At 35.6% G+C, this 14,806-nt stretch overlaps 1 protein-coding gene across 1 annotated transcript in view; it reads left to right on the forward strand.

The window, feature by feature from the left end:
* The first annotated feature begins 981 nt into the window (after window positions 1-981).
* Window positions 982-14,806, forward strand: part of LOC130415388 (fibrocystin-L-like) — a 47,412-nt gene continuing 33,587 nt past the window's right edge. Inside the window, exons 1-24 of the mRNA XM_056741052.1 lie at window positions 982-1,067; window positions 1,179-1,256; window positions 1,532-1,676; window positions 3,631-3,721; window positions 3,819-3,876; window positions 3,962-4,055; window positions 4,193-4,246; window positions 4,323-4,396; window positions 4,484-4,526; window positions 4,628-4,698; window positions 4,788-4,898; window positions 5,068-5,157; window positions 5,377-5,642; window positions 6,102-6,181; window positions 6,910-7,069; window positions 7,210-7,345; window positions 7,449-7,592; window positions 7,819-7,973; window positions 8,062-8,169; window positions 8,324-8,449; window positions 8,554-8,678; window positions 8,826-8,989; window positions 9,115-9,281; window positions 9,963-10,098. Coding sequence (XP_056597030.1) covers window positions 1,001-1,067; window positions 1,179-1,256; window positions 1,532-1,676; window positions 3,631-3,721; window positions 3,819-3,876; window positions 3,962-4,055; window positions 4,193-4,246; window positions 4,323-4,396; window positions 4,484-4,526; window positions 4,628-4,698; window positions 4,788-4,898; window positions 5,068-5,157; window positions 5,377-5,642; window positions 6,102-6,181; window positions 6,910-7,069; window positions 7,210-7,345; window positions 7,449-7,592; window positions 7,819-7,973; window positions 8,062-8,169; window positions 8,324-8,449; window positions 8,554-8,678; window positions 8,826-8,989; window positions 9,115-9,281; window positions 9,963-10,098 — 2,743 coding nt within the window. The 5' untranslated portion in view covers window positions 982-1,000. The remainder of the gene's footprint in view (window positions 1,068-1,178; window positions 1,257-1,531; window positions 1,677-3,630; window positions 3,722-3,818; window positions 3,877-3,961; window positions 4,056-4,192; window positions 4,247-4,322; window positions 4,397-4,483; window positions 4,527-4,627; window positions 4,699-4,787; window positions 4,899-5,067; window positions 5,158-5,376; window positions 5,643-6,101; window positions 6,182-6,909; window positions 7,070-7,209; window positions 7,346-7,448; window positions 7,593-7,818; window positions 7,974-8,061; window positions 8,170-8,323; window positions 8,450-8,553; window positions 8,679-8,825; window positions 8,990-9,114; window positions 9,282-9,962; window positions 10,099-14,806) is intronic.

Consider the following 14,806-nt stretch of genomic DNA (forward strand, 5'->3'; position numbering starts at 1 on the left):
GAATATTCATAATATCTTGTTTTCAATGACCACAAATTAGTATTTAAAAATTTCATAGGGTCATTTCGTGTTACTCCGAAGCTTATAAACACGGGTCAAAATTAAACTCACAATATAGCTATAAAATATTTTCAGTGGTTAAAAAAAATTCTAGAATTATCCAAAAGCAGCTGTGCTGTGAAATGTGGCGGGTGAATCAAAGGTTCAAAGAATATTGATTATTTCTGTTCCATGTATTAAGTTATTTAAATACTATTAATTACTAGATAATTACTATCTGACAACATATTTACATGATGTTTTTCTATAATAGCCTAAATGATGTATAATAAATGATGAAATTCATTTCTTCAGCAAAGAAACCCTCAACGTAGGGAATGTAAAAAAATCATATTGTGTATTAGAAGGGTTTTACAAAAAAAGATATTTAAAAATTAAGAAAGCAAAAAAATAAAACCAATGAATATCTGGAATATGATTGAAATTAACTTCATGCAAAAATATAGAAAAAAGAAACTCTTCCTCATGTTGTGCACTTTCACTTAGATGAATGGGTACAATAGAAAGATCAAATGTTTGTTGACAGCAATTTCATGATTGACACAAAAACTAAACAAAGAAAGTTTCCACCCATGAGGGCAAATTGCCTACTATAAAAGGAGGAAGTTCTTGTTGTTAGTTTCCTAAAAGAGCTTTAACAGGTATGACGATTAATGTAAACTGTAATTAACTTTCAAAACCCCTGACTTTTTAGCATGCATTCTTATTTTGTTACATGCTTATTTGTTTTAATAATTTAATTCAAATTATGTTGGGTTTAAATTACAATATCTTTTATTAATACGATTTCTACACGTGCTACACTAACTAATAAACTGCTGCGTAATGAAAATAAAAACAGATTATAAGTTAAATACGATTTGTGACATAAGAATGTTCATTTATTTTTGGCGCAGAAGTGTGACACTGCTTTGAGTCACATCTGAGTCTATCAGAAAAGATGGAGCGCGCGCGCTGGCAGCTGCATCTGCTGCTTTATGTTTGTGAATTACTGTGGAGCCCGGCGGGTAAGCATCTGCGTTTTCTTTATTTGTATCGTTGCAATTTACTAGTGGTTGTCATTTTGCAAAGGAGACATAAGACGAGATGTAATCAAATATAGATTTCGTTTCATACAGGTGCGCAGCAGGTCATCCAGATAATCCCCTATGTTGGCAGTGTCAGTGGCGGAACGAGACTGACCATAAAGGGTGCAGGTATTAATATCATCATTATAGTCAACGAAAGCATTTGTAAGGGTTAGATCAAATATGGGTTGTTTCATTCCATTGCTGGGTCAAATATAGGGAAACCCAACCGTTGGTTTAAATGAAGAAAAAATAGGCTACAAAATATTGTCTACAAAAATGAGTGAATACATTGTATTTTACAGACTGCTGTATATATTTAAATGACCGTAAAGGAGTATACGAATGTGATCGAGGCCTTCTAGGATTGTTTTTATGTGATATTTGTGGTTTATTTTAATCAGGTTTTGCTCGAGCCAATCAGTTCAGTTTAAAAGCTGAAGATCCAAACATGGGTAACAGTGTGACACTGGTGTCTCGGACGAGATCTATTCCCTGTGATGTAGAAAGAGACACCAGTCACTCAAAACAGATCACGTGTTATACAAGGCAAGTATTAAACTTATCCCAATAATCGTTCGTTTTGTTCCATTTTTCTGCGTCCAATGTGTGTTTTTGTTGTTATAATACTATATACTCTCATAGTTGAAATACTTTAAAAATAGTACGATTTTCCGCAAGTTAATTCAAACTTTGATGTTTTGTCGATGCATTGTGTGATTTCATTGACAACTTGAAGGACTAATTTTAACCTGACATATCCATAGTAAAAACATTCGTTTAAGTCTTTAATTGAAAAGTATTTTATTGAAACCGGTAAAAAAAACTTCGTCTGACTGATCAGGTAATTTTTACAAGCCCTTTAATTCAGCTACTTCACATAACACATAGCTTAAAAAATAAATTGCACTAAAAATACAAATAAAGTGCACTAAAGGAATCAAAAGGTAGGTTAACTTTTACTTCAAAATTCAATTCACAATTCTTTTCCCTCAATTTTATTTACACGATATTTAATCTTTTATAAAAGGGCATAATAGGTACAATTCATCATACCATATTTTTTCATATACAATTTGCCTGCCGAAAAGTATTTTTGTGACAGTTTCCCAAGTGAAAATAAAAGTTCACTTAAATACACTAGTTTTAAGGAAACTTAGTACACATCCGTATAATGTACTAAAAGTGCTCTATTTTCGCACACTTATTTTTTACTTAATATAATAAAACGCTGTATTTAGTAGTTGTTAAGATAAACTTAAGATCATCTAAGCGTTCTCAACTGTGCTATTTTGAGACACCATGAAGTTGAACTAAAATGCACTTTTAACACACTATCTCTGTATTTAATTAAAACTTGAAATACACGTCAAACATTTATAAATATACTTATGATTAATTTTAAGTATAATAGTAATATAATAAAATAATATTCAAAATGTGTTAGGTTAAAAAAGTGCACTAAACTTCACTTAGCCAAATTTAAGCACATTAACGTATAATGTTCTAAAAGTGCTCTATTTTCGCAAACTCAATTTTTCATTAATATAATAAAAAGCAGAATGAAGTACTTGTTACGATTAACTTCAGATCATCTAAGTGTACTCAATAGTGCTTTTTTGAGACACCATGAAACTGAACAAAATTAGCTTTAAATATCTCTGCATTTCAATATGATTTTTTTCAGATATGTGTTATATGTTTTTTAAAACACGATTACCACATAGACAACACAGCAATGGTAGGGTGTGTACAAACAAAGAAAACAGTATTTTAGCTTCATCAAAACACTTTAAACTTTTTGTGCAATCCTTTCACATAAAAACAGATCATATTGTATTCTATGCTGTTTTATTTATTATGTATTTACAATATTTAATCTTAATGAAAATACCCTATATGTCATAGAAAAAAAAATCTTCTCGTATAGTTACAAGGCATAACCTCAAATAACATATCATTCACAGTGTTTGCTAATTCAAATTTTTTACAAGCTAAGCATTGTTTAACTTATGGAGATAATTTTTAAAAAGGGTTGTACACACTGTAAAAAGTGTAATTTTAGTCCAAATATAATGACCTGTTAATCGATTTACCGCTAAATAACATGCAAATACTTCATTCAGTAAAAACTGTTATCAAACTAAACATAATATTCATAATATAATAACAATAACACAATATGTGTTTGTTGAAATTAAAAAGTACGAATGACCATATGTTTGAGTGAAATACACACATTGTATTACACTTTTTTGTACTGTTTAAATTCGTTGATAGGGCCAGCAGGGTGGTACTAGTCCCCTTAGATTGAGTCAATTGATCAAGAGAAGCACAGAATAACTTTTTTACAGGGTTTTCACTTTTTTATTTTAATAGCACCGTACACAAATACAGTTGTTTAATGCATGAACGCTATGCAAAGTTAAACTCTCAGGAATAGCTAAACTGCATGATGTCAATAATATTTTTCAAACAAATCAATGCATTGTGTCTTTATTAGAGCTCTACCAGAAGATGACTATGAGATACACGTCAGCGTGGATGGTGTGCCAATTACACAGATGTGTAACCGGTGGAATTGTAAATTCTTTGTAAGTGAGAAAGAATGTTTGTAAAATCTTTGATACAAGATATCCTCTCAAAATATTACAACATATTTACATTTACATACATACTCTGCTTTTACAGAGTAGAATGTACTACACACCCACCATAAAAAGTCTTAGCCCACTCTCAGGTCTTCCAGGTGGGATTCTCGTTTTAGTTTGTAAATCTTTTATGGTGTGACTTTTTAAAGGGAAGTCATCCTAACTTTTTATGTGAATGTATAGGAACTGTGGTGACAATGAGAGGAAGAATTTTGACTGATGTGTACGGCAGCAGCACGGCCATAAGTTCCAATGGTTGGAATGCAAGATTTGTGAGGTCTGAAAAATCTAATAAAAATGATATGAACTATAACTATTTGTTTTAAAAATATCTGTTAAAATGTGTTTTATAATTACAGTCTCATGATGTTAGGTTTATCCCATTACTGTTTTAAATTTGTTTTCTTTAAACAGGGCATACATGGGTGGCATGCCTTGTGAACTACTGAAACCTAATTCAGATGAAAAGTAAGCATACGTCAAATAATCTAGCAATGAAAATAATGAACGATAAGATAGACTGCAACTATCTTTCATTTCTTAGACATGGCCTGAAATTGGACAGTCGGGGTAGCGAATGGGGATACATGAGTTGCAAAATGACAGGAACTTATGTTGGTGAGGAATTTATATAAAAGTTGAATATTTAAAAAAATGTACATACAATTTTTGGTTGAATAAATTGTTGTTGAACTTTTTCTTTAGGTCATCATAACCTCAGTTACATTCTGGATGGTGAATTTGGGAGGTCAGAGAAGTTTGATGTTACTTTACACCAAATTAACGCTGAAGTTTCTGCATCTCACCAATGTTAGTGAAAGTCTCAACAAAACACATTTTCTTTTCTAGGAGTCTTCCAGACTTTGGGCTTTTCAGTGTCTCAGCATTGAACAAAATCGCCATGTTCCAGACATATGCAGGTGCCGAACATTAATTCTTAATAAACGCAATCTATAACTGCCTGCAAAAACAGATATTTCTGAAAATTAAATATGTGTTTCTCTTTCAGAGGTGACAGGAGTTTCTCCATCTGAGGGCAGTGTGTTGGGCGGCACTTCACTAACTATTCATGGACGCTACTTTGATGAGACCGACCGGCCAGCTGTGGTTTTAGTAGGAGGTAAATTGTAATGCCATTTGTTTGTGGACTGGGTGCATTTTGGATATTTAATGTCAAGACGTGCACACAAAGCAACAAATAGGTGGACTTCACCTATGGTCTATGATCTAGTCAACGCAGTCAATTAACTTCCGCAACAATACGCAATTTTAATTATTATTGTCTACAGGTCACAAGTGTCAGATTAAGAAAATATCGGACAAGAAGATAGTCTGTCTGACTCCTGTTTATGAAAAAACCAACATGATATTGTTTCCAGGTGAGAAATGAACCTTAAATATCATCTTGGAATGGTGACGGCACATTTCTGTCGATATCATTCTTCAGTCTAATGTGCACTTCACAAACACCTATCCATAATATATGATGGTAACAGTTTACAATATTGCTGTGATTAATTAATGTACTTAATAAAAGATGTAATTAATAAAAAAGTATTGTAAGTATTATGGTTAAATGGTTGTGTTTACCTTCACAGGTGGTAGAGGTTTAAAAATGGAGATGTGGAATAACAGTAATCCAAGCAAACTAGACGATGTTCTGACCTATAATTCCAGCAGACCAGGTTATTCTGTACAGTGGCTGGATTCTCTGTCCTATGTGTGGCCCACTGCAACAATCAACTTTGTGGCTCGACTGAGTGGATTCTTTGTTCCGACAGAGACAGACAATTACTATTTCAGAATAAAAACATATGAAAGGTCCATGCTGTATTTCAGCAAGACGGGTCTTCCCAAGGATAAAGTATGTGAATGATAACAAAAAACATTAAATAAGTATTATTTGATTTATTGTATGTTTATGTAATTATGCACACTTATCAATTAAAACTAATTGAACATCGTACCTATATATATATATATATATATATATATATATATATATATACATACATACCTATGTAGAGTATATCTATATATACCTGTGCATACCAGTTTACACTTATTTACATACAGTATACATCTATATGCACATATATACATATATATATAAATAAATATAAATATATATATATATATATATGCAGGATCATGTAGTCAGTATGTTTATGTTTGTTACACCTTCATTTTATACCTTGTACCTTTTTACCTTGTACGGTGCTGTATTCTTTTTTCCACCCATTAATCTGCTTTGAAACAATGCAACATTATAAAAACCGCCTTATAAATCAACTTGGTTTGAATTGTTTTATACTTTTTCCAGGTCTGGATTGCACAACAGTATCCGTACTACAACAGTTTCTCCCAGAACTCGGAGGTCATGCGCTTAGAGAAGGGAAAACCGTAAGTGTTCTGAATCAAACGCAATATGACAATCTGAATCAAACGCAAAATATAAATGGCTATAAATTCATATTTTTGTCCTCTGTATAAGCTGTTATTGTTTTCGTTCTACGATATAATATCATATGTAACAATCTAAACTTGTTATGTAGGCAATAAAGTACGAGAGGATGTGATGTATCGTGAATAAGTCACACATTAATGTCGCTGTTAGGCACAACACAAAGCAGTGCTTATTCACAATAACACTGGAGTACCTATATATTTCATAAAATACTTACCACACAATACAAATATTACTGCGTAAAATGTGCCCTGTAGAAAACCAGTCTAAGGCTTTAAAATCAACATGACCTAACAACCATCAAAGTTTGATTTTAACTATTAATTTCACTGTAATTTCAATCTTTGACATGGCCTTACTCTGTCAATATTAAATATTAGGCTATACTTTTGTTATATTAAGTAGAATGATTTTATTTTAAACAAAACAGTAATCCCTGACTCGGTTTTCACAGGCATGGGTAACAAATGGGAAAAAAAGTCCCTGACCGACTTTGAACAGAAATGTTTCTGTTGCTAAGGGTTCTGGGTAATGATACACATAAGTGTTGGATGAAGCGTGATAGCTCTTTTATCATAATAAAAACAGCAATTGACCAATCAGAATCAAGGACTGAAACAAACCCTTTCCTGATATAAAACCATCTGTTTTCAATGTGCTGCAGGTACTACATTGAGGCTGTAGTGCAGAAATTGCATTATCAAGCTTCAGTCGACGTGGCCTTTTTTAAAGAGATCAGCCCATTCACAGCCCAGCAGACAACAGAAGCTGTTAATGAGAGACAGAGGATAAGCACCAGCTATAATGTTTTACCTGAAAAACAGGTATGTCAGGATAGATGAGAAATTTTTGGAAAATAGTAAAATGATATGCTAGAAGGAAGTTGATGGTTTATAGAAATTCATAACTGGCACTTGCACATGAAAAAACTGTAAAAAGTCTCAGATATAAACTACTGTTATAGGTGGTTACTTTCAAGGGATGGACACCAGTAAGCGCCGTCCAGGAGATGCAGACTTTGAGAATCAGCAGTGGCTGCTTTTCCATGGGCTTCTGTGATAACACATACTTCTTTCTGGCATATGGAGATCATACAACAGGTGCCTTATTATAGTTGTCATTATTATTGATGCAGATCAAGATCAAAATTTAGACAAATCTGTGTTTATGTATTTGTTGTGTTGTTTACCTTGCATTTTGCAGGGCCCATTCCCGTCAGTGCATCAGCGTTGGACTTGCAGAACTCTTTGAATGATTTGTGGACAATAAAACCAGACACAGTTACAGTCACAAAGGAGGAACTGAGCACAGAAGCACTTTACAATGTGACATTCAATTCAAATAGAGGTGAACAAAACGATTACCATAATACACAAGAAAAACTAAGTGAAGGCAATTCCTTAATAGTTTCTTCTTTTTTTAACATTACATGTAGCAGTCATATCTTTCATTTATTTACTAGGTACATGCATTAGCATTTACATTTATTGTGACAGAGTTACCAGCATTAACATTTAGTAAAAGTATTGACAAAATAGTGTATTTTAAAAGCTTGTAACTGTCTTGATCTCAGGTGACTTTGAGGATCTTCAATACTGGACCATGGGGTCAGATGTAAACATCACAGTTACTGAAGTAGTCAAAGGGAAGGCCAGTCTAGAGAATTTCACACTGCTCTGGGGCGGCGTCCCCTCACCTCCTCTGACTTATAATGCATCTGAGGCTGAGGTTTTTATTTGTTTGCATTTGTGTTCAAATGTAAAAGCATATTATGCTCTTTGTACATGTTTTTGACACTTTTGTTTTGTGAATAAAGGTGCTGGCTGCATTAAATGTGATGGTGTCAGCTAAATGTCCATCACAGATTCCAACCACTGAGAACTCCAACGTGAAATTTTTCAGAGATTATGAGGACGGTAGAGCAGTAAGTACAGCTTGTATTGATAACACAAACCAAACTAGTATAAGTTTTGTGTTGGTAATAGAACTGCATCCACAAGGCTTGAAATGACAAAGTTTTATCATAAAAAGTTACTTTGCCCAAATATTGAATTTATAACTTTGTCTCTGTCACCCAGTATTCAGGATCTGTGGTCACTAATTCTGAAGCTTTCTGTGGCCGTTGGTCTTTGAGAAACCCGTATTATATATTCCACTATTCTGACTCCCAGCACAACCCAATAACACTACAGACCTACAATACTGTAAGCATCAAACATCTCCGCAACTAGAAATAAATAGAAAATAAAATTCAGAAATGGCCAGAAATTTTTACATTTAAATTTGTGAAAATTTATTTTTATTATAGTTCTGCTTAGCCTACAAAGGCCAACTGATGAATCAACTTCAAATGATGTTCATGTACCTGACCGACGCAGGTTCTAACACGGAAGTGACTACACAAATCTCTGTGCAATTCGACTCAACGGATAAGTATGTTTATTCCCCTTAACATAGTTTCATTTTAGATCTTCCAATTGGAGTATCTGTTATCTGCTATATATACATACTAAATCCACAACCAGAGTATTTTTTTGTTGTCCTGTGAGCTTAAAGTAACATCTGTTTGGTCATTCTCAGGTGGACATACAAGTGTGTGGATCTCCTGGATACCCTTGAGCAAAGATTCTCAGGCTCCAACTATAGACTTTTTTGGATGAATTTGTTTGGAGAGAACACTAACTCTGTATACTACATAGATACTGTTCACATTGGACGGCCAATGACTGCTTTGGACCCAAACGGTATTTAGGAATTCTTGTGGTCATTTTTAAAAGCTTGTGTAAAATGATTCTGTTATTTACACAAACTGGATAAGATCTGTTCTGAAACATTGACTGCTATGCCTTCTTCGTGTGTTTCTCCTCAGTTATAATGCAGGGTAGACGGCCACCCGCTCTTGCCCGCTCAGGACATTTCATCTCCAACTTTGCAGTGCGCAAACAAGCAAACTCTTCCCAACTCAGTTATGAGATAACAGCCTCACCATACAATTGTGGCTTTGACATCCCATTGCTTAAAATCGGCTTTCTACAGGTGAGCTAAAGGAAGTAGTTAGGGCTAAAACAATAATTCTGTCAATATTAAAGTCCCAGTGAAACGCCTCGGAACGTGCAGCATTATTTTAGGTGTTGATGTAACTTCAAATGAAAAATGCAGATCCGGTGAGACGGAATATCTAGAAAGTTTTGTATGCTTATATCATCTTTAAGGCTAACATATGTTTGATAGAAAGGAAAATCTTTCATTTTGAATTTACTGGGGCTTTCACAAACATACAAAACTAAAGATATAAACTAAAATGAAGTTCATTAATAAAAGTAAACCATAGAATTATGATTACTAATGCATTGTAGCATAGCAGACATTGCAGTGTTTAAGTCTTGGTTACTACTCGCTTATAAGTTATGATTTTCTGTAAACTTTGACTTAAATTACAAAAAACCTCAAAACCTATTTTCCCACAAATATTTGTAGATTCATATTTTGTACAATCAGATTTAAAGGCTTGATTTTCGTGTTAAAGTTTAAACCTTGGACTCTGTTATGGTCTTGTAAGGTTGGTAAAACATTTCTGATATTGGATTAATAAAATATAAACAGATATTTCAATCATTTTTTTACAAATACATTCTATGAGAGTTTAAGTTTAGACTAAAATGTCACATCCATAATGCTGCAATAGCCCCATTCTTAAAACTAAATTATGTTTAACAGAAGCTAGAAAACCGCACAGAGGATCTACTGATTCAAAGCCAGGACAATGCCACAGTCACCATTACCCGCCCACAGAAAGCCACCCCGCCTCTAACTGGAACCTTTAATGTGGAGATCTTCGGTCGACGTGTTGAAGGTATTGTGTATAATTCTGATCATATTCTGTGTACTATGGGGCTTTTTATTTACCCCGATTATAAAGAAGTATTCATAGGAATGTTTGTAACAAAGACGTGTTAGTAGATCAGAAATCACATTAACTTAGAGATGTGTATTGGAGTAGATCAGAGAGTAGATCAGAAATCACATTAACTTAGAGATGAGTATTGGAACGATAAGATTGTTTGAATGATATAATCAATACATTTATGCATGATTCTTGACTTTATGAACTATTTTAATCATTTTCAGTAATACAAAATCCAGGGATGGTGTGAAGGCCAGACCCAAATAAATTATAGCACAGCTCATTTTTGAAAAGCCAGATGGCACAACTTATTTTTTAAAAAATTAAGTCAAGGTTGAGATTCCACTATTAGACATGAAACCTTGTTGCCTAAAGATAATGGTGGCAGACAAGGACAGTTAGGATGATAAAAAATAAAGTTGATAACGGGTAATTACCTGATTGGTTCACCTTTGAAAAGTTTCACTATAAGTAGAGGCTGGAAAACACCAAGTTTTCAGATGTTTTGGGGACTTGGAACATCTCACTTTGTTTGACTTGTACAAATAAAGTTGAAACTTTGACACCTGGACCTTCCTTGTCTGAGCAATTTTTTGAGCTAGAAGATCAACATTTTCCACAACATATTTTTGGCGCCCAACGTGGGGCTGGGCAGAGGCTGAAGGCATCGGACGACACCCGGGGGCGAATCATCCGGCTGACTGCACAGATCAGGTGAGCATGCTTTTGCTTAAAGTGTAAATTTTTATATCTGTGTGGTCTGCCGGAGGTGAGTTCTGGGTAGAGTTGATGTCTATAAAAAGCTTCTCCAGTCTAAGAACTAATTGACACTAATATTGCAGGAGGGCCCCAGGTCTCAAAGTAAAGAATGAACGAAGGCGAATGAATGATGTCTAGACATAATGTAAATAAGTGTTACCTGTTTTGAGAAGGTAACGGCCTTTAGTGAGTGGGCCATGTAAATAAGTGTTACCTGTTTTGAGAAGGTAACGGCCTTTAGTGAGTGGGCCATGTAAATAAGTGTTACCTGTTTTGAGAAGGTAACGGCCTTTAGTGAGTGGGCCATGTAAATAAGTGTTACCTGTTTTGAGAAGGTAACGGCCTTTAGTGAGTGGGCCATGTAAATAAGTCTTACCCGTTTTGAGAGGGTATTTGCCTGCTTGGAGAAGGCATGTATTTATTGTGAATTTACTGCAAAGAAGAGAACCACGTGGGGATGTAGAATAGTTCTGTTTGTCTGTGTCAGTGTCAGTGTCTAAAGAAATGGAGAGAGTAGGAAGGAGGGGCTGCTGGCCACAGTCCCAGAGTGAGCGGTGACTATGTGTGTGTGAGAAAGCATGTGTAAAGGAGCAAGGGAGAGAATAGATAACTATAAAACTATAATAAGTAAAGCTTTTTATTTTAAAAGGAATGAGTTTAAGATATAAATAAGAGTTATGAATGTATTTTGGTAATAATTTGATTATAGATAATATGATACTTTGAAAAAATAAGAAAATGTCATTGTATGCTGATATATTGTGACCAAAGTAAAAAAGAATACGAGGTGTATAGGAGACGATCAGGGCATTGCCTTGTGAGAGCTCATATAGGACAAACACCCAGATAAAAGAAGGTGATATATTAGGGATGATCACGGCTGAAAGGCTGTGTGAGAACCAACATAGGAAAATCACCCATGGTCACAATATGATGCATGTACTGCATTTTTTCTAAGCATATGGAATAATAAAAGATACGATAGTAACAAAAGTTATAAAAGCAGAAATACTTTGAGTCTAGATCTGAAAGTATCTGATTTATTAGTCTCAACCAAATACATTTTTAGTTGAGCTGTAAGAGTATTCCCCCTGGGAAAAATTGAGTCTTATAATTTCTAGCATCAAGTTTTATAAAACTACCCTTCTCCAATAGCTACTGTGTTTTATTTTTATTTTATTGCACCATTGGAGGATTAACATTGAGGTTTTTGATAATTACTCTTCTTATTGATTATTATAAAATGGTATGAAACTCTCATTGCCCATATTGATCAATGATCTTAAATTAATGGTTAAATTTCATGTCTTAAACTTTTTCCCCATTGGTGATTTTTGCTTTATGTTGTTTTTATTTCAGTACACTGCATTACAGTTGCATGGCTGAAGAGGGGCCAGGCCTTGATTATGAAAGAAGAGAGGCCTTTCATACTAAGATACTGACCCTAAGAAAAGTACTTTTTGAAACTAAGGGAATTGGAAATCATTTTTGGGAAGAAGATACATACATTGATGCCCAGGGGATAGAACAAATTCTGTTAGAAGAAAGAAAAGACTGGTACCTGAGTCAACTGACAGAGATTCGAAATCTAGAAATTGCCCAATCGGAGTGGCCTTACATAAATTGGGAAGAGATTGTTAAAAATTGTTGTAAAGTAAATGTATTGAATCACTACCTGAATGAAGTCTGTGCTTACCAGCATAACAGATCTAATTGTCCCTCAGGTCTGACTGCGAGAACTTTATTGGTTCAAAGGATCCCAATTGGTAGGCTCACAGGGGCTTACTTTGAGATAGGAGAGCTGCAGGGGTTTTCCTTAGGGCGAGGACAAACTGGGCGGCTTATTGGTTTCCCCGAGGTGAGAGTCTATGCAGAAACTCGATATGTAAATTGGACAAGCAAGATACTGTGTACTTGGAATGAAATTGGAGAAGTGGTTCCTCAACAGTTTGTGGCAGTATCTTTGAAAAAATTGGTGATGGAAATAGCCCCAGAGAACCCTAGGTCTTGGTTTGCACCTTAATGCTTAAATAAACAAATGAAAAACATTTAAAATCTCTGTATTTTCACTTTATAATAATACATTTAAGAATAATACTGATTTGTGCATTGTTTTAAGTATGTCATCCACCCCTGTAGATTTGTTGGGGTCCAGATACCCGGTATGCAAAAATTCAATAGAAAGAATATCTAAAAAATGGGCCGCAAGAACCAAAAACTTGAGAACAATATGGCCAGAAAATGGTACCTTTGATGTAACAGTGTGTGAGGAAATGGAGGGATTAATTAAAAATTATAAACCAAAAGACAGTAGCAAAAAACGAGAAGAAAAGAGAAAATTAGAACAGGAAGTACTCAACCTGTTCAGAAACGAAGGAGTTAATTTCCTGAAAAATATGAGAAAAATAAGAGAAGTGTTAAAAAAGGATGATGAGAAGAATGAAGAAAACTTTGAGAAAATGACTCAGCCACCTCCCTATGAACCTCCCAGCCAAAAGTTAGAAAAGATACAAACATCAACCCAAATGCCAATGGTAGCAATATCAGGAGATGTCAAAATAGAGGGGCAGGTAGAAATAGGTACAGAATCACCTGATAGAAGGGAAGCAGAAAAGAGAAAAAGTGACAGGGCTAGTCAACAATCCCCAGTTTATAGAGACCCAGAAGATGAGGAAGGCAGAGGTGCATGCAGTCCTGATCCTTATAGAGAACTGGCAGAGGCACTGAAAAACATGACAAAGAGACGTGAGGAGACCTACGAGAGTATGACAGAAGATCTAATGCAAATACATACAGATTCTGCACATGCTTTAAGTCAAGTTTCAGGCAACGCCTCAGAAGAAGAAGATGAGGAAGAAGACGATGCCGTAAAAGCCAGTAGCCAAGAAAGGACACGCCAGCCAGCGAGCAACCAAAGAGTCCGTTCGAGAGCGGCCACAAGAAGTCTGCCAAAAGGGGAGCGAAAGCTGGTCACAGGCAGTCTCTATCTCCAGGATGCAGACCTCGAACCGTGGCCACTGCCCTGGACCCGAACTCCAGAAGGGAGACTGAGAAGATCTGCAAGTACCACCCTCCTTCCTGAAGCCACAATACCGAAGTCACGCGGCACCAAAGAAGGGAAGCAGTTCCCCATACTGATAAAAGGGGCTCAAGCACAATACGTGCCATGGGCATCTCAAGACCTGGATGGACTGGTTGCACGTCTACCAAACCTAGATGAAGGGGCAGGCAAGTGGATAAGGATGCTGGAGGAGGAGACAACAGGGAAGCTATTGGCATTGGGGGATATCAAAGCACTCCTTGCCAAATGCGTGGGAAGTTCCAAGCTGAATGAACTTTTAAGAGCAGCACACATCCGAGCGATTGACATCCCAGATCTTGATGGACACCCATTCGACAGATATAGAAGGGATATATGGCAGGGGTTACGAGACGAATTTCCCAATCGCATCGATCCCAGAGCACTCAAGGGAGAACAGATGGGAGAAGAAGAGAACCCTGCCACATACATACAGAAACAACTGAGGAAGTGGAAGCAAGAACTTGAAAGAGATCCTGAAGAAGACTTATTGATGACGACATTGTTCAGGAATGCTGTTGTTGATGCAATGCCTCCGCTAGTTAAGACCAAGCTGGAAGATGTAGTGGGTCTGAACTCCAAGTCACATAAAGAGTTCTGTGATCATGTGACCCATGCAGTCAGACAGTATAGAAGTAATGAACTAAAGCTGAGGAACCAAGAAAAAGAACTTCAAAGAAAACTGGTACAGCTGCAGCTCGAAGAACTGGCAAGAAAGAAAAAGACGCAAGCCATGGTCAAAGACAAAGATGAAGAAAAAGATCATGCAGCAATGATGGCTCCAGTAAATGTCCCAGTTCCTATGACACAGCAACCGGG

This window comes from Triplophysa dalaica, chromosome 25, assembly GCF_015846415.1.
Source record: "Triplophysa dalaica isolate WHDGS20190420 chromosome 25, ASM1584641v1, whole genome shotgun sequence".
In the NCBI taxonomy this organism is placed as follows: Eukaryota; Metazoa; Chordata; class Actinopteri; order Cypriniformes; family Nemacheilidae; genus Triplophysa; species Triplophysa dalaica.